The sequence below is a fragment of the Centroberyx gerrardi genome, chromosome 7 (genome assembly GCF_048128805.1).
Source record: "Centroberyx gerrardi isolate f3 chromosome 7, fCenGer3.hap1.cur.20231027, whole genome shotgun sequence".
NCBI lineage: Eukaryota > Metazoa > Chordata > Actinopteri > Beryciformes > Berycidae > Centroberyx > Centroberyx gerrardi.
The window spans coordinates 15,905,545-15,927,628 of NC_136003.1; the positions used below are offsets into that span (position 1 = coordinate 15,905,545).

The 22,084-nt window shown below is 42.1% G+C and overlaps 4 protein-coding genes across 4 annotated transcripts in view; 1 reads left to right on the forward strand and 3 right to left on the reverse strand.

Annotated features, from left to right (window-relative positions):
- Nucleotides 1–1,484: 1,484 nt before the first annotated feature.
- On the reverse strand, nt 1,485–5,342 carry LOC139921939 (zona pellucida sperm-binding protein 3-like). The gene is made up of 7 exons (XM_071912348.2): nt 4,950–5,342; nt 4,711–4,826; nt 4,504–4,607; nt 4,244–4,421; nt 3,491–3,608; nt 3,313–3,398; nt 1,485–1,608 (listed from the first exon to the last, which is right to left on the reverse strand). The coding sequence occupies exons 1-7, from the start codon at nt 5,340–5,342 to the stop codon at nt 1,485–1,487; spliced, it is 1,119 nt and encodes a 372-aa protein (XP_071768449.2).
- A 1,882-nt stretch (nt 5,343–7,224) lies between these two features.
- On the reverse strand, nt 7,225–9,496 carry LOC139921938 (zona pellucida sperm-binding protein 3-like). Its single transcript, XM_071912347.2, has 9 exons — nt 9,107–9,496; nt 8,910–9,025; nt 8,720–8,823; nt 8,465–8,642; nt 8,255–8,372; nt 8,087–8,169; nt 7,821–7,990; nt 7,583–7,741; nt 7,225–7,376 (listed from the first exon to the last, which is right to left on the reverse strand). Exons 1-9 carry the CDS (start codon nt 9,494–9,496, stop codon nt 7,225–7,227), a joined length of 1,470 nt encoding a protein of 489 aa, XP_071768448.2.
- A 1,871-nt stretch (nt 9,497–11,367) lies between these two features.
- On the forward strand, nt 11,368–13,806 carry LOC139921945 (uncharacterized). The gene is made up of 4 exons (XM_071912357.2): nt 11,368–11,477; nt 11,838–12,194; nt 12,775–12,881; nt 13,279–13,806. The coding sequence occupies exons 1-4, from the start codon at nt 11,429–11,431 to the stop codon at nt 13,489–13,491; spliced, it is 726 nt and encodes a 241-aa protein (XP_071768458.1). The 5' UTR covers nt 11,368–11,428; the 3' UTR covers nt 13,492–13,806.
- A 1,351-nt stretch (nt 13,807–15,157) lies between these two features.
- Nucleotides 15,158–22,084, reverse strand: part of tnrc6c1 (trinucleotide repeat containing adaptor 6C1) — a 45,832-nt gene continuing 38,905 nt past the window's right edge. Inside the window, exon 20 of the mRNA XM_078284480.1 lies at nt 15,158–22,077. Within this exon, the coding sequence (XP_078140606.1) occupies nt 21,684–22,077 (394 nt within the window). The 3' untranslated portion in view covers nt 15,158–21,683. The remainder of the gene's footprint in view (nt 22,078–22,084) is intronic.

The window sequence follows — 22,084 nt, forward strand, 5'->3', positions numbered from 1 at the left end:
ACAATACCCTGAACTTCAATAATCATATTAAAACAGTGTTTACTGTGAGTTTCTCAGCACTGTGTGAAATCCATTCTTCTTGATTTGACACGTTCACTAAAATGACACTCATTCCGTTCCTCCGGTTCAGGGATTTACCAGGTAAAAAGGTGTGTCTCTTCTTGAGTCATGACAGCTTCTCTATTCATTCCATCTCAATGACCCTAATTTAGTTTCTATAGGATCTACAGTAAAGATCATTTCATTTAAAAATGTGGCAAATGGCAACTTAAAATTAGGCTATCTATAAACTAATCAGGCAGTATGAACCAAATAGGATCTCACCAGGACATACATTAGTTGTTTATGCTCTCAAATTATATATAATTAATTATATACAATTATATAGAATAGGATGGAAGACAGAATTTGTTACACTCTTAATGAAACTTAAAATGTGTATTTTGCTTTAAAAAGTAGTCCAGTTCACAAAAGAAAAAGGCTCTCACTTGGGAAAAGCCATAACAGAAAAAAAACACATTAGCACATACTGTTTTATACCTACAGTCTAAACTAAATAATTTAATTAAAAGCAGTATTTACTGTGAATCTCTCAGCACTTAGTGTGAATTCCATTCTTCTGTAATTTAATCGAGTTTATTACAGGGATCTTTTGGACTTTCCTTAAATTCAAGTCAACATTATACACACACACACACACACACACACACACACACACACTTTTGTAAAACAGTGTAAAACCGTCCAAGATGCTGTTCAAACCTCTGAGCTGGACCTAAATCTGCCTCAAGGGGGTGCCAGGTCATGAGAACATTTTTCAGATGACAATTACCATCCTTATCCCTTCACTCATTGTGCTAACTTGCATTAAAATAATGGAATAAATAAATGTTAAATTAAACTACTTATTTTGCCAGAGACTCCCAACTTTGGTTGTAATCAAACTCTGTCAGGAGTCGTTTTGATGTAGTAGACGACCCGGTCTTGACCCAGAGTTGAGGTGTTGCTTTTTCTCAGATTGAAACCTGATTTTGATTCATTTCAGATTGTCAGTTGCTCTGCTGAGTACACCAGATAAATAAGGGGAATCCCTTATGGACTTCTAGTACATTGATCCACTGCTATACAACATCATTGTGGAATAACATAGTTAAAAGAAATGTACATGACAAAAAGTGTAAACACCATATTCAGTATCTAAGCTGTTTTTTCCTTATGTTTGTTTTTATGTCACCATGCCAAGAAAAATACAACATTAGTGAAACTGTTGGCTATTTATTGTCCACAGTGCTGTGTGTTTAGCCTACTTTCTAGGTAAAATCATCACAGGGCCAAGAGTCACAATGCCGCAAACCATGGTATCTGAAACATTATTCAAAACGTTAGTACCATAGCAGTCTAATCCAAGTACAAGCTATACAACATTACAAGTGATGAAACAAAACAGACCTTGCTTACATGCTGTGACCCTTTAGCTATATGATCTAGAGCATACCTTCAGGGCTCAGGCGTCTCAGGCTAGTCTTGCTGTTCCATCTGGGAGAACTTTTGTAACAGGCACGTTCACAACACCTGCACACATCATCATTCCCGTCCACATTTTGCCATCTGAAGAGAGAAGCACATTAAAATCAGGTAACAAAAGCCATCTTGCTTTGCTTTACTCAACTTTGTCTTACATGCAAGAAGCATGTGCTGTAGTTTTCCATTTGCCAATAGATTTGATTACCAGGCCTGTAATCCATGGTTTCTCTGGTTGGCCATTCTCTCATTTTAAGTATTGTGGAGAAACAATGGCAAATTTGGGAATAGCCAGTCAGTGATCAACCTGGTTTACTTTTGACCCTTTGCTTGATTTTGGGAACTCTTTCCCCTTTCACCACAGATTTACAGATCTGGTCAGCATAGTGACACCCTTTCATTTTACTTAAATTACTTTCCCCCCCCCCCCTCTCTCTTCTCCATTTCTTCAAAGATAAGTCTGGTCTTCCGGGTTGCAACCTTTCTTCTCAGCAATACACCTTAATACACTGTCTATAACTGTACTGTTAGCAGCAAATAAATACTGTATATGCATGACAGTGAAAAGGGATTAAAGGTAGCTTTCCTTTTCTCACCTGTAAGTTACTGAATAGTAAAAAGCTCAGCCAGGGTTTAAACTATTCAAATGTTCACCCTAGATCTAAACTTTCTTTAGCTGCAAATATTTAAACAAACTTAACATTCTTTGTAAGAACTGTTAAATCTCAGATCCTATTAAAAAAATAAATAAATAAAAATCAAATCACATTGATGGGAGAAGTTCTACACAGTTTGTCTTTGGCTGTCTCTTGCATGCACCTCAACAGATTTCCATGCCTTGAACTCATTTTACAACAGCACTATATTATACTATATTATACATATTATACTATATTATACACTATATTACAGTAAGCACAGATCCTGTGCAGGCCCACGGCGCGCCCTCTAGAGGGCATCTGATGAAGCGCAGGCTCTGTGCAAACTGGCCTCTTGCCATAGGACAATAAAAATATCTAATATAAAGTACTCTGCAGTAACTAACAACATACCTGACTATGGATTTCATTGTTCTGATGGCGTAAACCTCAGCCATCTGACACTCTCTGACACACACCCATTCTAAGGTCATTGCACTGGCTTCCTGTATGCCATAGGATTGAATTAAAAATTCTGCTTCTGGTATATAAACTAAATGACCTTGCTCCAAAACATATTTCTGAGTTACTTATTGGTTTTGAGCCATCTAGGCCTCTCTAACCCTAACCCTCAAAATCAAAGTCTGGTGAAGCTGCTTTTGGTCATTTTGCTCCCAGTTGCTGGAATCGACTCCCAGATGACCTGAGATGTGCCCCCATCATACACATTTTTAAAAGGTGACTCAAAACCTTCCTGTTCTCTAGCGTATGAGTAGTTGTTGTTGTCCTTCCTTCTTCCAATGTGTGACTGTATATATGTTATTTCTGTTTTCCATGTTCAATTTTTGCTTTTATGTGAAGCACATTGAGTTTCCCTGTGTATGAAATATGCTATATAAATACATTTTTGCTTACTTCCTTACTTAGCTGTTTGAAAATGCTAAGAATTATTTACTGCTACAATTTGAACCAGGTCTATTTTCAGAATTTTAAAATACATATTTAAAAAAAAAAAATTGGCTTGCTTGCCAGATCTGTACAAATGTTTCCTTCTAAAATGGTGGGAGCCGTGTGTTTGCATGGTCTCAGTCACCAAATTAGATATTCACCAAAAAACAAAAATTTAAGTAATGTCAATGTAAAATAAGACAACCTTGAATTTACATAATTGCAGGCCTTGCTGACGGGGCTGCTCCTCCACAATTCAGATGTAGCCTTCAGCTGGCATGTGATAAAAACCTAAAAAAGGAACCAGAGAAATGTAATTATACAGCCTAGGACTTTTTTCCAGCGTTTTCCTTGATAATGCTCATGGCTCATGAGTGGCTCACCGAGTCCCTTGGATCCTGGTGGAACAAGAACGCATCGAGCTGCAGTTGAAGCACGTCAAGCCTTGTTTGGGATCGGAACAGAGAATTTGATCCTTCCTCTTTTGCATCAGTGAGGCACCTGACGAAGAAGATCAAATTCTCACACACGGTGAAGGGAGGCATTTCAGCTACATGCATTTGAAATATGCATTTTTTGTTATATTAAACCGTCTCTGAAAATCATGCAGTTTCTAACAGTTATCCTTCTTTGAGTGTACTATGTGAGCATTCAAGCAGGGAATGGGGACATAATGCCTGTTTGCCAACATAGAGATATAAGAGTGCAGCTCTTACTGTATATGTGACCATTTAAAAGTAAAAACTGTTTACAGGTGTTCATCAGATAAACTTAACTGCGAGACGTATTTCCTCTCCATAGCCAGGACCATTTCAACATAATGCAAAAAACAAATGACATTTGTCAGGTCTTGGATAATTCAGAGTGGTGTATTGTAACTCTGAGTCAGACTCAACCTTGTTTGCCAAATAGCTTATGACCTATCACACATGGTTCAAGAGACATATAAACAAAATATATGCTGTTTGTCCCACATTTGTTTGCATAACTAATTTATGTTGACGCATTTCATTCAGATCTTAATATTAACGTTACATTTACATTACATTTTGTCATTCAGCAGACGCTTTTGTCCGTTTTCAAACTCAGAAATATATTTGTATTATTTGTGTGTGTGTGTATAGAGCTACTCATACCCATGGTTTTCAATGAAGCGGTATCTGGGGACTGATGTAGCGTCAGGCTTCAGAGTGGCAACACAGCTGTCGATGAAGAGTTGTCTGGGTGCAGCATCAGACCCACTGTAGGAAGCCTCAAGGTGCAGGACGTCTCCCAGGTAGAAGACACTGGAGTCCAGCTCACTTCTCCAGTCATCTTCATATAGATATGGACATTACTATACACTCTTATCAAGAGGATCCATCAAAGACAGCTGGTAGCAAATGTCCACACCTACTGGTCATCAGCTTTAGGGAGAAACCAGCATGCTCGGTCGAATACTTTGTAGATGTATAGATGGTCAAGGCTGGCTGTTGAGCATTAGTGCTCACAAAGTGGGTCCTGTGCCAGTAAGTAATTGAGTTAGTGTTTATGCAATAATCATAATAAAACATTCAGCAAGGTATTTGCTCCTTAAAAAAGGTAAATATTTAAATTTGCATACCTTTTGTAGTGGCAGGAAACAGGAACTGCAGCGTTGGTCCACCTTGTAATGCCGTGGTAACTGTCAGCTGGTGAGAACATCAGCTTGTTGGCGTAGACCACAGAGTCATCAGACACCTAAAGATTCAATACAAAAGATTAAAAAACAACAACAAATTTGATGACTTTCTGAAAAGCACTCAACTTAAATGGCCACAGCTAAATCCCTCAACGTGCCACTAACAAACATCAACAACTTACAGTTAGATTTGAGCCGCAGTCATGCAGTCCAGCTTCAATGACATATTCGGTGTCACTAACAGCAGCAGCTTGGCACTGACTTTTCTCTGAATGCATGGCTTGCCCCAAATACAGCTGTCCAGGAGACACATGGTGTCCATTATTATACAGGTCAGCCTTTATCACTATGATCATTGTTGTGTCAGTGCATTGCACACGGATGGTGGAGGCGTCACTGGACGGTGGTCCGCTGACATGTTCGGCAGTAACATCAGGTCTCAATGCAGCAGATTTATATTCCCTTCCTTCAGGCCCGATCATGGGTCCGTCTTTCAAAGTTCGAATGGTATTTGCAACACCAAAGACAGATGAAAACAGCAGTGCCAGAAAGGCTGAGTGGTCCACGCTCACCATTGTACTGTTGTTTTTTCATAAGCACATCAGGAAAAGGATTTTGGAAATGAGACTGGTTTTCATACACAACAAAGCCTCCTACACTTCCTTTCCATCCAGCCAGCCCCAAAAGTAAGAAGATTAAGGACAGATTAAGAAATCAAAATGATACTGAATTACAAATCAGATGCAAAAGACACAACATCTCTCTTAATATAAGGGGCCAACACCTAAACAAAGCAATCCCCCAATAGCTCAAATCTTTTCCATTTCAGACCTATCAAGTCACATGGAGAGGACAGCTGGTTGTAATTACTCATCAAGTCTGATGTGATGGAATTAGAAAAAGCTGTGGACGGACTGAGCTACATCAGCACGATTGGTCCAAGCTCTATAAACAACACTGAATGGGCGAATCCCCAAAATTTGCACAGGTGGTCCTTTCCTTCTCAACCTCCCTACCACTCATGTACCAGTGAGTCACTTGGATGAGACAAGAAATTGGGACAGCTTCTGCACCCAAGCATTACACATCAACTGATGATCACCTCATGGCATCTAGATGTCATGAGCTTTTTTTTTTTTTTTTTTTTTTTTTTAATTCCTTATGTACTAAGACTGAAGTTTTCACCAACTTCAGGAAATTCTTTAATCCTACAGGTTTATATTTCAATCACTAGATTATAAAAGTTGTCCTATTTTACCTTATTGATGCCAAAATCATGTCATATCTGAGAAGCATGGTTTGACTGACTGACAGGCAATTATGTAATTTACTTTTTAGACATTAAACAAATATGCGTTCTGTTTGTCTAGAACAGTTTCCCTGGAACAGGGATGCAATTTCAGTTTTTCTTGCAATATTACAATTGTTTGACATTTCTCCCTTTCACTCCTAATGGAAGATTATGGTTTTCCTGTTTTGTGTCCCTTGTAACAAACCTGCAAGAAAATGTATGTGGGTCTAGAAAAGTGTGGAAAATGGATTTCCAGGTCTTGGAAAGTTATGGAATTGCACAAAGTGTAGAAATGTGACATTTCATGTAGTTATGCATTGTCAAGAATAATCATGTAGAGTGATATGGCCTAACTGAGCATCTTGGTCAGACACCAACCAAAATCTTCAGCCAAGAAATCAAGGTAGCTTAAGGGTGTAGATGCCTTTTGAGAGACCAGTAGAAATACTACTGGTGCCAGAGTGTGCCAAAATGTCAGTTTTACAAACATGCAGGACTCTTGTAACAAAACCAAACCCTGGCACTATTGCTTGATCAAGGCCTTTTAATACCAAACTCACCTTGATGAAATGCTCAAGTTGTTATTCACCTAAAGACAGTTTTGTCTTTCACTCATAAATGACTCATCTTGTGCAGTTATTTCAAAATACACTTCAGTCTGGGTTTGCATCCCTTTTGCTAAATCTCGTACCAGCAAGGTGCCCTCTTCAAATTGAAAGTCAAGAGATTCTCCATACACTTTGCATTTTACAGAGCATCCTGCACACTTCAGTAAGTTGGTGTCCAATGTTTAGTTTCATCTATAAACACAGCAAGGAAGCAACAAGCATAAAGTTTTAGGTTTTATTTTTTGGGGTTCTCTTTATCTGAAAGAGAAGATTCTGCAGCCGTTGTATTAGACAGTGTAGTCACATCCTCCTCAGCATTGTCCTCCACCTGAACAGGGGTGGAGTGGCGGACTTCACTGGGGGCTGCTGTGGGGCGAATGTCTGCCTTGTGTGACAGCATGTCAGGTGCTGCCATCGAGTTTAATGTAATGCCAAGAGTTGCATTACCAAGAGGTGTCACATCTTTATCTTCTGTGGCCCCACCTTCAATTGGTAGAAAAAAAAAAAAAAAAAGTTGTACATCCAAAATATTTTGTCTTAAATCAGTATGGCACATGATCACTTTTTACCCTTTAAATCTGTTCCACTCTTGCCCAAATCCATGTGGGAACGGTCTCCTTTATCCTGTTGAGAGCCATTGGCCAGAAGCATCTTGGTGGTCAAGTCCCCCAGTCTCTGTTCTGGTGTAGGCAGCAGTCCCTTCTCCAGATCTGAGGAGATGCCATTTAGCAGTGAGATCTCACTTACCAAGCCATTTACTGCATTGATGAAAGTTATATACCTTTCACAGCAAAAAGTCCTCTCTGCCTGAAATCTCCATCTTCATGTACTGAGTCAAGGGGGCCTGAAAGGGGATTCCAGTTAACAAAGCCAATATGCACAATTTGTTAATGTGATATTAGAGTTGAACTTATACCGGTCTTGAAGTTTATTCCACTTCTCCACTGGCTGCCATATAGTGCTGGTCTGCTGATTTTAGAGAGGAGGGGAGGGAGCTCTTCCACAGGTAAAGGCCCGCTTTTCTGCCTGGCAGGTAAGACCAGCATGGGACCCACACTTGCCTCCTGTTCCCATACTAAGAAACAAAGGCCCCACATAATATCAATAAAAAGATGTCCATATCACACACTTAACAAAAAACACATTCAGTATACCTTTGTCGGCCTTCAGTCCGCTCCTCCAGAGGGCTTCGGGTACCCCAGGCTTGCCAAAACCACGAGGACCAAGTGTGCCATAGCTACCAGGCATACTGTGGGTTTGTCCAACTTCATTTTGGCTTTGACAATATCCACACAAGTAGTCATTACCGTCAGCTGACCGCCATCTAAAATTGATTGCCATTTTCAGAGCATGAATACCTGCCCATTTACTGTTATAATGGAAAACTCAGTGCATTTAAATTAAGGGCAGGGGAACTTGCCTTCCATTTATGAAGGTGCATGCCTTATCTTGCGACTCTGCATCGTTGAGCGGTACAGCGTTGAGGTGACATGTGATGTAGAGCTGTGAAGAGGAATTGGTGTGTTTAAATAAAAGGCATAAGTCTTATTTTGACTTAACCATGAGCCAATTAAAATGGACCCCGCACCTCTCCCCTGTCCTCCTGATGGAACCTAAAGGCGTCGATGACCAGTTGGAGCTTGTCGTCCTGCGTCCTCGGTAAGAACTTCGAGTTTGAGCCTTGAAGCTGGGAGTCAACCAAGCACCTACGGGACATTTCAGAGAAGTCGGGTCATGGAATAGTATCGTCTGGCATTTAACCTTTAGGTCGCAGCTGACTCGTGTTCCAATTGCTTACCCATTATTTTCAATGAAAATGTATCTGGGAACAGTGTCTCTGTCTGGGGAGAGTGTAGCCACACAGCTGCTGACAAAGACTCGGAGCCCCATGTGATGACCAACCCTAACAGAGGCTTCAATGTTGATGGGCTGACCAAGATAAAACACGTTCGAGCTCCTCTCATACAGCCAGTCACCTGTACAACAAACAAAACAAGTTCAATTGGAAATAAGCAAGTTGGAGTTACAAACATCAAGTCTGAGCAAAACCCACTCGTCATGATGCTCAAGCCAAAGTCCAAGGTTTCCACTGCAGCTTGGGTAGAGGTGAAGGGGATCCAGGTAGGCGTGAGTGAAGAACTGGACAAACTGTACTTCCTAGAAGCCATAAAAAAAAAAAGGCATTTTAGTTAACAAGCTAATGCACAGGCATCTCGATGGCCATGCGTTAGATGCAGACGGACCTTCCGTAGTGACACTCGATTGGAATTACAGCCTCGTCCATTCGGATCACCCCGTCTGGAGAGGCCATAGGAGAGTAAATGAGGAGATTTGTATAGATCAGCGAGTCCTCAGTCATCTGTGGATAGTAAGAAGGATATTTACACCTGGACTCCATCACATACACAAGGTGCCTGTATTACAAGGAATTTACTGTTACCCAGTGTTTGGTGCCACAGTCCAGCAGTCCAACAATGATTCTGTACTCATCATGTGAAGTTGCTGTAGCTCTGCAGAAGTCAACATGCTCTACTCCAAGGCGCAGCTCGTCCCCATCAATAGGAGCTCCGACGTCAAACATATCAGCTTTGACAACAATTTCCATGGAGTCTGGATGGCACATCACACTGACAGTATTTACCCGGTCTTGTTTCTCAGTTGCAGCATTTTGTTGCTCATGATGAGCATTTTTGGAGTCCTGGCTTCCTGTAATCTGACGTCCTTTAAATAAAGCATGTTGTGTGTCATGTTTAGGGGGAAAAGCAAAAGACGACGTAATGCAGATTCCTAACAAAGAGAGTCCAACAAGAAGGTTAACTGAGGTCTCCATAGATCTCACTCTAAAAGCAAACACTTTCAGAAGGCGAAAGCTCTTCTCTGACCCACTTCATAACAGAACTGTCAGCTCAGTGGAGGCTTTTAGACCTCATGCAGCCAATCACAGCCTCACTGCAGCAGCACTGCACACCTGAACTCAATTGTCTACAAATCAGCTTACAATTACATTGATCTCTCTCTCTCTCTCTCTCTCTCTCTCTCTCTCTCTCTCACACACACACACACACACACACACACACACACACAGGGCCTGTTTTCTCAATCTTGTGTAAAAACTGGAAATCTTTTGTTGACAAAATCTGTCTAATATGCAGTTTAATGTTTTTTTTCACAGGATATAAAAAAAGCTTTCCACACATACTCGTTTATATATTAAGATAAGATTGAACTTTATTGGCTGCTTACATGGAAATTTATATCCAGTGTTAAAAACAATTGCTAGGACCACGTGGTTAAAAACAATACAGATGTGCAATCATGCAGTGAAAACATAAAGAGAGCATGCAAAAGTAGGCAACTGCCACACAGTTAACATAAAAGAATATATAACCTAAATGCAGTCACTTTTCTTTTTTGTCATGAAACCCTTAAAGTCGAGATGAAACGGCATTTTGAGAGTATCTAACTTCCGTATCGTGACGTATTTCTGAGTGAAACAGGAAAGACAGGCGGGACATAACGTTGGGAGGAATTTGATTTGAACGTTGAAAAGTGGGTGTGTCATAACACCCGAAGACACACCGAAGTACAATGCTGTTGCTAGCTAGCTAACTAATGAATCTTAGCCTCTTAGCTCTGTGCGCTAAAAGTTGAAGATTGATTGATGGGTGGATGTCATGATATTATTGGTTGAAATTAGTTACGGGCATGCTTACGTAAGCACACGGCATATTTTGTTTTACAGGAAGAAAACATGATTGAATTTTGATATAAGAATACAATGAAATTGATTTTTGGTATTTTTTTTGGCATATATTGTTAAATAGGTGCACAGTATGACCGGGGATGTGATCTAAAAGGGTTAAAAAGGCATTTTTCATTTCATCTCGTCTTTAAAGGGGAATTTCCCTCTTGCTTGGAGGTCAGAGTGCACAGCGGCCCTGCAGCTGCTAGGTGTTGCTGTCATGGCAGCTTGAACCTTGGCCTCCCAGTTGAGAGACGTTCTTCCTGCTCACTAAGCCGTCCAGAAACGAAAAGATACTCTCGCTATGACAGCATAGTCTCACACACGAGGTCATTTGTGAACAATTGTGCCGTGAGCATAAAGCATGTAATCCTGGATTGATTCACTCTCGCTGGCCCCTCCCTCAGTGCAAAACACATGAAGCATTATTTAAATTTTCCAAAATGACTGTCAAGCCCCAGTCCGTACTTCCCTCAGTGTGCAGAGTTGTTAAGTGAGTGTCCTCTTGTCTCCCTCTCTGTGTGCTTTCAGGTAGATGTTGTACACACAAGGGTTATTCGACTAATATTAAATGAAAGTGACAATCTTGATTCTTATGTGTCACTTGAAAACACTTACAAGCGATACAAGTGCTGACAGAACGTGGCAACTAAACATAGATTTGAAGTATTTTGGTGCTGTGACACTTTTTTATTTATATTAGTTGTAAATACTGGTGCAAAATCTTTAAGCATTGTGCCTAAAAGGTGAGTTTTACACATATAGCATTTACCTGATGCTTTATCCTTATTCTGAGTTTCCAAAATCAGTTATACAATCTCAGTGTGCACAGGACCATCCACCCACCTTTCGGTGTCAGTTGTGGCTTTGAAGCCGTCTTCCTGCTGAGATGGAGAACAATACATATAGAGACTGTCCACAAACTACACAGTCTCATAAGAGCGTGAAGGAAATAGGAGGGGTGCATAATGATTTAGGCTTCGGTATATCTTGGTACTTGTATGAATAGCTGAAAAGGCCATGAAGACAAGCTCGGCATGCATACTCGTTTTCATTCAGCTCATTGTGGGTAAGAGGGGATTTTCTATTTAGTTTTCCACTGCATTATAAAACTGTTTATATACATATTTGTATTGTAAAGTGATGAAAGTAATAGTAGTAATGGTAAATAAGTGATGTTCATGATCATGAATATTTGGCTGATTTCATAACCTGAGGATCTTGACATTTATTGAACACAGCAGCTCTTATCTAAATCAAAAGAAATACATATTGGGATTTTTTTTTTTTCCTATATAGTGTATGCGTTGTTTGTATGTTTGTATTTACTGGGAGACAATTACAAGAGTTTGCTTGTTTGGTTTTGCCGAGTTAAAGAGAAAGTCATCGTGTGTATTTATCCAGTCTGATGTTGATTCTTTCCCTCCAGCCCATGCAGAAGTGGTCTTCATTCGGCGGACAGAGAGCCAGTCACTGGAGCTCTCCTGTTCCGCTCAGCAGGCCGGCGGCACCCTGACGGGCCTCCACCTGTACCACCGCGGCACCCACAGCCAGCTCACCCTGCTGTCCGTGGCAGAGGGCGGCGAGCTCCGGGTCGACCTCCAGCACCGGGGCCGTCTGGAGGTCTCCGGAGGACTGGGCTCTCAGCGGGTCAACCTGACCGTGTCCCACTTACAGTACGCAGACACGGGGCTCTACGTCTGGGAGCTCACCTACAGAGCGGACAACAGCACCCACCACAGCGTCCTGGCCGACCGACAAGTGTTTCTGCTGGTGGAGGGTGCAGGTAGGTGGTGAGACGCCTTACAGCCCCAAACCAGACCCCTTCATTTTATACCTGAAATGTCCTTCATTTACATAAACATCAATTATCCATTCAAAATAACAGCTTTAAAAAAGTATGGTTAGTATCATGGGTTTTTAAGGGATTTATTCATGGGTTGATTCGTGGAGACACTAGTAATTAAGGGACTTTTCATGCCTTTGGTTTACAGGGTTATTAATGAGTTATGAATGGAAACTGAATTTTACATTAAATTCCAAAGTAAGGGGTCAAAAATTAAGGGGTGTTTAAGGTGGTTTTGATGGGGTCTCCTGCATTAATAACTCCCTTAATTCATTTTAAGTGGATTTTGCATGAATTAAGGGGTGAATTAATTTAAATGTACGTCTATTTTAAGGGATTACTGGTTCGTAGAGACTTAGAAACTACTACAGTTCAAACCAAGTACCTCTGTTGACTGAAACGCTGTTAAAGTAGCCTACGAATGTGCATGAATGCTTCAGAGCGTGACAGTTTTTGCATGTGTGTGTTGGTGTGTGTGTGTGTGTGTGTGTGTGTGTGTGTGTGTGTGTTGCTGGTGCAGGGAGGCCGTGCCGCTGCTCTCCTACATACCGCCCTCTGCTCTGTGCCATCTTCACTGCAATGGGGCTTCTTCTGCTGATACTCAGCTGGCTGGGCATAGACATATGTGTGAGTATTAACACTTTAGCCAATATATCACCAACATATCAAACATGTATATTTAACTCTTATATACGCACATTATTCAATGGTGTTAACAGAGCCAGCAGTGCAAGTCTTTCCTTTATTATTAATTGTTTATGTTTAGTTTGTTTCTTGTCCATTATAGCTGTTTATCATTTAAAAGAGGTGCTGTGCAAATATTATACACAATCACCATGACATAAAAAGTTGAAATTGTGAGTCCTTCACATAAACATACTGCAACTAAGGCTTCTAGTGTAAACACATAAACAGTAAATGTCAAGTATAGTGGGATGTTAACAGTCTATCAAGCGAGAAATGCAGAACACAAAATCACTTCTAAAAATACCCATGATGCACATTTGAACCACGCATGCTGCAGGTGAAGACGAAGCATCGTCACACACCACAACCTCCTGTTCCCATCTATGAGGAAATGGACAGGAAGCAGCAGAGCACCGGAACCCCCCAAAATAACCACGAGGCCCCTTCACACCTGGAGGAAGCCAACTTCCCTGTGTACGCCAACCCCAACATCAGGCAAACACAGGACAACTACTACGCCTGTCCCAGGCAGATCGCCCCGAGGGTCTGACGGGACTTCTGGCATCAAACTTACGGCGGGGTCACAGCAGTGAGCACCTAGAGGAAGTGACATCAGCGATAATGAAACTTATTTCTGTGTGAGAGGCCAGATGCAGACTAACACACAGCTCTGTCAGCTTTGTATTGACTTTAACAGTCTACTCCTATCCACTTTGAATGGAAGCAACATTGAGCGTCACAGAGTATAAATATCTAGGCATTTGGCTTGATGAAGAATTTACATTTAAATATCATATTAAAAATCATTTTTTTGTACAGATACAGATCCAGCTTCCCTTTGATTAGTAGAAAGAGTATAGAGTCTCAGATTATGATGATATAATCTATAAACATGCTGCTGCCCCTAGACTCAGTTTATCATTCTGCCCTCAGATTCATTACTGGAGATTACTATGAGGCGTGATAACCACTTGTATTTATTCATCTATAAAGCCCTTATTGGACATTTACCACTCTATGCTGGATTGGACCACAGGAGCCTACCAAACTCGCTCTAATAACCGTTTTATGCTTCAAGCCCCGCAAGTTTATTCTGAACTTGGAAAATCTGCCTTTAGTTTTTGTGCGCCGAACACATGGAATTATCTTCAACACATCCTCAAGATCGACACTCTTGCTAACTTTGGACAATTGAAGAATATGATCACAAACCGCTTCACTACAGTGTGCAACTGTTTTAACTGATTATTGTTCTCTTTTGATTCGTTTCACTCTGCTTATCTTCTTTTTAACTTGTATCTCGACATCAGTGCAAATGAGGGAAACCTCAATGATTCTCAAGGCTTAAATAAAGGTTTTGAATTGAATTTGTCTCGGACCCATAGTCCAGGCCTCCGCATGAAAAAAACAACATTTCAGTTAGGTGGAACTAAGATGGAGAAAAAACAGCAATAACCAATCGGCACCTTTGTAACAGCCAAGAAAAAAAACTGCAATTTTATTAATATTTGAAAGAAGCTCCATAGTTCATGAAAACATTTTTTTTTCGGTGCATGTCATTTAACAATCACATTCTATGAGGAGAAAGAGATATACAGAGAGAGAAAAATAAAACATTACAAGCCACTGACTTTTCATTAAATCTCAGTACAGACATTTTTCCTTAATATTTCAAAAAACAAAAAAGGCAAAAAAAAACAAAACAAAAAAAAAAAAGCAGCCCTAATCCCATTTTTTCCCCCACCCCGGCCCTCCCACATCCCAACAAAAATCTTTAACAACTGAAAAAGAGAGAGAGAACAAAATAAAAACACAGATACCCTTGAGGGCGACAGGCTAGAATCCCACAGTGCTAAAGAGTGAGACGCTCATTGGTTTTAGGAATACACAGCATGGCGATGTAGCGCTAGGTCAATCTGAATCAGGGGAAGGAAGTGGGAGGTGGAGGGCTGTCGGTGTGGGAAGGCCTCGGACCTCTCCACCCCGCCTCCACCCCCTCAAAAAAAAAGGAAAAAAGAAAAAAAAAAAAGAAAAATAACATTGGATCCCAAAAACCCCTGCAATAAACGAGCCACATAGAAGTAGGCCATAAAATCCCCCTCTTCCGCCCCCCCCTCCCCCCCCCCCCCAACACTTGTGCATAGATTCATGATCCTTTACAACCAGCTCATGTTTTAAAAACATCCTCCAAGTGTGAAAAACTTTCCGCAAAAGTCTGATTTTTCTATTATTTAATACCCGCCGTAGGAGAATGAGAGAGGAAAGAAAGAGTAATGCACAATGTTCCTGATTCAGTCAGGACGGGACCTCATTAAGAAAATACAATAAAGATTCAAACATACAGCATTTTGCATGTTATTCACTGTCTTTTTTCTAACAATCAAAATCATTGACCACTTTTTGTTTTTAAATGTAAAGCAATTTTAATATATAGATTTATATATAAAGCACTCCATTTTCATTTAAAGTCCATTATTTGGTTATTATGTAACTGCTACGGATTTAGAAACAAAAGGTATTTTCTCTTCTTCTGAAATCCATAACTTTCAGTGCTTAGAATTGTTTTTTTTTTTTAGTTTTTTTTTTTTTAGATCATCCTTTTTTACTCATCATAAAAATGTACATTAAAATGGCGTGGAGTTGGTACTCTGGAACCCTGGCCTTCCTGAGACAAGATCCACTTTTTCGTGTGTGTGCAAGATAGTGAGCAATTATGTCTTCTTTTACAAAGGAAAAAATATATATATAATCAACATAAAACATACAGGCTTCAGATAGTCCATGAAATCAACATTGACATAGAACGAAGAAGTCAAAGGTCAAACAGAACATGACAACACTGTTCGATCCCAGAGTTCTGAAAGTAGCACAATGAATCTTCATTCTGCAAAGTGTTGTGGTTTACTTTTTAAATGGAAGCATTTGTCCTTTTTGTTTTTCCAACATTCCCACGGTTAAATTCCTTTTTTTTTTTTTTTTTTGAACTCCAGAAAAAAACAAAGTGTTTGTAAACTGTCGGTGGCCTTGCAGGAAACAAATGACAACATGAGAGAACCGAACATAAGTGAAACAGAGCGAAAGCTAACAAACCAAAAAGGTAGGCACCTCTGAAGTGAGCCCTAGAAACCAAGGCTCCATCTGATGTCTTGTCCTTCACTCTCTCCGTTGCTCAGATTTGGGAGAGCTATAAGTCCCTCTACCCCAATCTATGGCCACAGGTCTGCAAAATACTTTTTTTGTTGCATTTTTTGTATATATATGATTTTTTTTTTCGCTTTTCTGATTTTTTTTTCTGTTTATAATCTGAAAAATGGTGCAATACTCAATTATAATCCATATTTTCTTGGATTATTCCACAATGAAAGCCACTAAGGTAGATAAACATATTACAGATTAAAAACACACTTATTTTAGTCCTTGAGTAAACATTTACACGTGAACTGTCCCCATCTCCCCTCAGTACTTGTATCATGTTGTTCGATTAGCTGGATGAGGGGTGAGGCCGACACTCAGTGCAACGCTAGAGGCTAGTAACAATAAACATCAGAATATATTTTTGACAAGCAAAAAGAAAAAAAACCAAAAACAAATCAATAACAACATAAAACTAATATACTGAATTGAAAAGAAACACAAAGCGGAGACTCATCCGCTGTAATCACAAGCTCACAATTGTTTGAACCTCACATACATTTTCTCACCTGGCACACTAACCATTCATCCATACAACATACAGTACAAGCAACCTTGTGCAAACACTCAAATACAACAGATGTCAATTTGCCTTTATATCGATCTTTGTTTTCAACAACACTCGTATTTCAAATTTAATTCACTCTGAACCGATGCTATCAAAAATCTCTGAAGTGTATGAATGAGACAAAAATCACTACAAAAAGTGTTCACATTACATTATTGGCGCTTCTTTTGATTCAAGTATTTGTTTTCATTATTTTGTATTACTCTGATATGTTTATGATCTTTTCTTCTGGGAAATATAACGTTGAGGAGGATACACAGGGTAAGGGCTGAAGCCGGGGCAAAGGGGGGGAGGGGGGGGCTTAGGCTAAGTGGAAAGAGAGAGATCTAGCCATATACACATATACACCCATTATGTACTCTTGATTGTATACATGTATATGAACTAGCATGTGCATATTCAACCCAGGCCTTTTTTTTTTTTTTTTTTTTTAAGAAAGATTTGTTATTTCAACTCTTTTCGGGGTCCCTGCCCCAGACCCTTGCCTGATCCATGATTGAGAAGCATATTTTGCTAGAACTCCAGTTGCCTTTGAGTCCATGTGATTTTAAAAAGGGAGAGCATCCGATTTCCAACACTAGCCAGGTAGATAGGAGCGGGGCGGAGTGGAGGCGAGGGGTGGGGGTTGGGGTGGGTGGGTGGGGGGAGGGCCTCTCAGTGCTGGTGCTGCGCCGAGAAATCCAGGGCACATCTGAGACTCGGCTGCCGTCCCGCTCGTCCGTCCTCCCACTCTGTACGACTCCCCACTTAAATCGCCAGTTCCTTGATTCAAGTCCAGTGTGGAGTAAATGCAGGGTTTTTTCAGGAACAAACAAACAAACAAAACAGGCAATAGTGATTGTTTTGTTGAATGACACGTGAGTCTAGAGCGACTCTGGAAGAGGGTGAATCCCCTATTGGTTTTAAGACTTGGTACCGAACTTGAGGTGTGTCCCTGTTTCTGCTGATACGGTGGGTCCCTGCTCGGACCCTGACCCCAAAGCCAGATTTGAGGAAATGACCTGTAATGTCGGCTGGCGCGCCCTTCAGGTTGGAGGTCAGAAATGAACACCGTGGATACAGCTTCCCCACACGCGGCCCAGAGAACGAGCCCAAATGGGGTGAGAAGGCGGCGGCTTGCAGAGAGAGAGAAGACAGGCAATCTCAGCCTTGGAGTGCACAGCTGAAACATACATTAGGACTTGTTTTTTTTTTTTGTTGTTTTTTTTGTAGTTTCTAGTTTTTGTGAAAACCTTCACGATAAAGAAAAAGATCATGTTTTTGGTTTTTAAAAAGATGTACCCGATGTGACCCATCAACAGTGCACAGAGACACATTCTGGGACAACCCCCTCCTGTGACCTGGTTCTCCACTCTTCTTTTAGTCCTCCCATTGGTGACAAGACCAGCACCGTTTTATCTGTCCTGCCCCTCTGCATAACCTCCCTATTCCTCCTATCTCCTACGGCCGGAGCTTGTGATGTACGCCACTGCAGCAATTAAGGAACTAAAGTCTCATTCCACTAAAGATAAATTAGGATATGGCAAGGTGGAAGTAGATATTTGTAGTTCAGTTGGCACAAGACAAGAAGAACTGCCTCCGTTTCCCAACCACTCGTGCTTCCAGCAGGTCATTTAGTGTCATCTAGTGGGAGATCGAACCCTTGAAGCTGTGCCTAACCTAGTGTTTCTCCTAGTAAGGTTAGCATTACAAAAAGGATATACGAGCGAGGCTCTTTCAGAGGGTCTCCTACGGGTTTTCCAGGGAAGCTGCCCAGTACTGATGATGGGGAGATAGTGGTAGGGAAGATTGGCAGATGTGAGGGGGGGGGCTGTGATTTTCTAGATGGCTGTGAACGCGCACCTCCTTGTCTTTGCATAGAAATGGAAGGCTGCGATCAGTTGAGGTGGTTCTAAGTGTAACTGAGTGCTCCCAGAGTTAAACATAAAGCACCAGTGTGAGTGAGGCCCGTCAAGACTAAAGGATGCGTGTGTGTGTTGTGAGACAACATGGAGTGGAGGATGAGTGGCGCAAGAGGGGCAGAGGAGGTTGGCTCACCATCCTGGAGACTTTTCACCGTTGATTATACAACCTTTCCCACCGTATCAGACTCTTCACCCCGCGCCCCTACGTCTGATTCTAACGACTGCGCGAGCCCACCCCAAATACAGACCCGACCCCCGTCCGCTGAGATCTGCAGTATTAGTATGGCCTTGCCTTTCCCCCAGAGCATGCCGCGTGGCTGAGGCGCACCTCAGCACCACACACCGGTTGTGCCTAGGGGGCGGTGGGAAGGGCAGGAGAGCAGCTGAACACTGCATGGAGACCAATATCAAAAAGCCATAAAATCATTATCAGAAAACAAGCATTAACTATATCATCATCATTATCAATGATAACAGCAACGATAACAGCAAAGTTGATGACAACAATAATAAAAAAAAAAAACATCAATAACACACTGGCAATTCCAGAAGTGAAACCAAGAAATAAACACATCAAACGCCTCCATCTCTGGCTAAAGTGATCCTTGCATGAGAGAGAGACACAGAGAGAGAAATCGAGAGTGGAAGTGGAGGTTGCTGAGGACAGACTCTGGCGCAGTAGTAGTAGTTTTAATACAGGTGGGCCAGTTCTGAAAGAGCTGCTCTTGGCCTGGAGGCCCAGGGGGAGTGGGAGGGAAGCCAGTCTGTGGGAGAGGGCTAGGGTGGGGTGAGAGCTGCTGCAGAGCCCGACACTCTGCAGCAGGCAGGCACTCAGTGGCCACACTATCATACAGGTTGGCAGGGCCTCCGATAGAGAGAAGACAGACAGAAAGAAAGAAAGAAAGAAAGAAAGAAAGAAAGAAAGAAAGAAAGAAAGAAAGAAAGACAGAAAGAAAGACAGAAAGAGAGAGAGAGAGATGGCGATCCTCCCTGCTGGATCGTTAGAACATAAACGCTTTTAGCATTTCCAGACACCAAGGCTAAAGATTTCAAAGTAATGCAATGTAACAGTGATATTTACTTTGATATAGTAAGAGGACAAGGACGAGTGCTTCGGGGTCTTTTCCCTGCCACACCCGCCATCAGAATTTAGTCAGTTCTTTGTTTTTCCCTTCACTTTGCTACCATGTTTGACATCCTTCCTGGTCCCACCGACTTGAGGGAAGAAGGATAAAAGAAAAAAGAAAAAAAAAAAAGAGAGAAATCTTCTTCACATCCATGTAAAGTTCAAAAATAAGTGTACAGAGAAGCCACCAAGCAGATTGCTTTTTTTGTCTTTGCTTTTTCAGTTTTGTTTTTTTTTGCCAGTGTTGCTTCTCCCGTCTTCTAATTTGTTGGCATTGAAGGTATAATGAGCTGCGACGCTCTTGCTAAGTGCTATGATAAACCACCAGCTTCAGAAACCAGTATCTTTGTTCCATACTTTTGTACCAATACAAACGTGGGCAAAAGAAAAAGACTGCCATCTGGTCTTCTGGGTAAAAAGGAAACAGACTCCTCATTTTGGTATGACGCCCCCTCCCCCAGCACTCACACGCGCGCACACACACACACACACACACACACACACACACACACACACACACACTCACACACTCACACACTGACACACACCTGTCCCTCCCTCTCCCCCAAGTGTGGAGAGCGGGCTGGCTGGGGAAGTGCTCGGTGTGTACGTCCTTGTGTCTTGGACAGAAGATCGTTTGAGACCGGCGTGCTTCTCTCCTCAGCTCACACACTCTTGGGGGAAGATGAAGGGTAGTAGTGGCAGTTTTGGGGGAGGAGGTGGGGCAGATATGGAGTTCTTGCAGTTTAATCATTCCATATAGTCTCCTCTCCTTCTGAGAGAGGTGCAGGGTCGGGTGCTTGGACGGTAGAGTCTGTGGCTTATATTGCACGTCACTTGAAATGGTGCTTGGGGAGGAGGGGGGCGGGGGGGTTCAGTATGAACTATACACCGGTGGGACACATTTACGACTTGAGGTTTTCCACAGAAATCAGTGAGAGGGTCCAGGACTGAGACCAGACTGCAAGTTGCCCGCAGATGAGTTGAGGTGCATTAAAAGTGTTTGTTTAACAGTTCCATAATAATAGCAGTGGTTAGTTTTGTCGGCCATCACATACATATACGTACATGCGACGACCCCAACCCCCCACCAGGTAAGATTGACACATTTGAATAAAATCATCTCTCAGCTTCGTTTGCAATGGTTCAAGAAGAAAAAAAATTAAAACACTACAAAAATAAATGGCTTGAACAAGGCGAACAGAGTTGCATCATTCCCTTTGAGCGTTGTGTGGGGGAACTGAATCTGCTTGCGAAATGCACTGAAGTTGTGAGCTGTGGTTGCTTATGTTAAGCCGCAGCAGCATGTACTCTCCACTCAGGTTTTCGCTGGCTCAGAAATGAGGGTGTGCAAGTGTCAGTATGCTTCTTCACCAAGTACAGAGTGAGTGAGGATAGCGGGGCAGGAAAGAGGTTAAGGCTAGTAATAGTGCTGAGAGAAACAAACGTTGACTCTGGACCGGCTGAAAGTTCTACAACCATTCTGATTGGCGGTGGGGGGTTTGCTTTGGGAATGATGCGTTTTCATGGATCTCTGAGGTGCAGAATGATTGCCTCAAAGGGCAGAGAGGGATGACGCAAGTTTAAAGATGGCAGCTCGTCATCGTGTCAATTCGACTAAAATACATGTTTCACACAGAAAGTTCTCAAAAGTTCATTTCTGTAAAAAGTTCTCTTTCCTTTGTTGAGTCAAAGAGTTTTCCTCCTGTGTTTCCAAAAGTAAAAGCTGAACACTGTGACCAAAGCCTCTTACCGAGATTCACAAAAGAAATGCAACTGAAATGTCATTTTTTTTTTAAAAGTAGAAGAGGTCGAGGAGGGTGAGCAGCCAGGACGTAGCCTTGTCCTCCTCTCGTCTCCTCCTTCACCGTTCCACCCACACTGATTATCTCCACATTGATTTGCTAGGTTTTTGCTCCTGTTTGTGTTCGTTTAGCCTGGGCTCCGCAGTCCTACATGGACTCCCCACTCAGTAGGTCCCCAGGCAGCAGCGTATTGATTGGGGTGGGACTCCCCATGACCCGTCCCTCCTCACTGCTCGGGGGGCCCCACAGGCTGGAATACTGCTGCACGCCGCCCCATAGCAGGTCTCCGCCCGTCTTGGCTCCGGGCGCTCCCAGACCGCCGCTGCTGCTGTTGCCACTGCCGTTGTTGTTGTTCCAGTGGGGTGAGTGACCGATGGGGTGAGAGGCTCCGGGCCCGGTCCCACCCATCCGTGACTGATTGCTGCCTGGATTGGCCTGCCAGCTGGTTGTTCCCCCTAGCGACTGGCCCTGTGCAAAGAAGCGGTTCACTTCCTCCTCCCCGGCAAACTCTGCCAGGATGGTGGTGTTCCCCAGCACGCACCTGCACA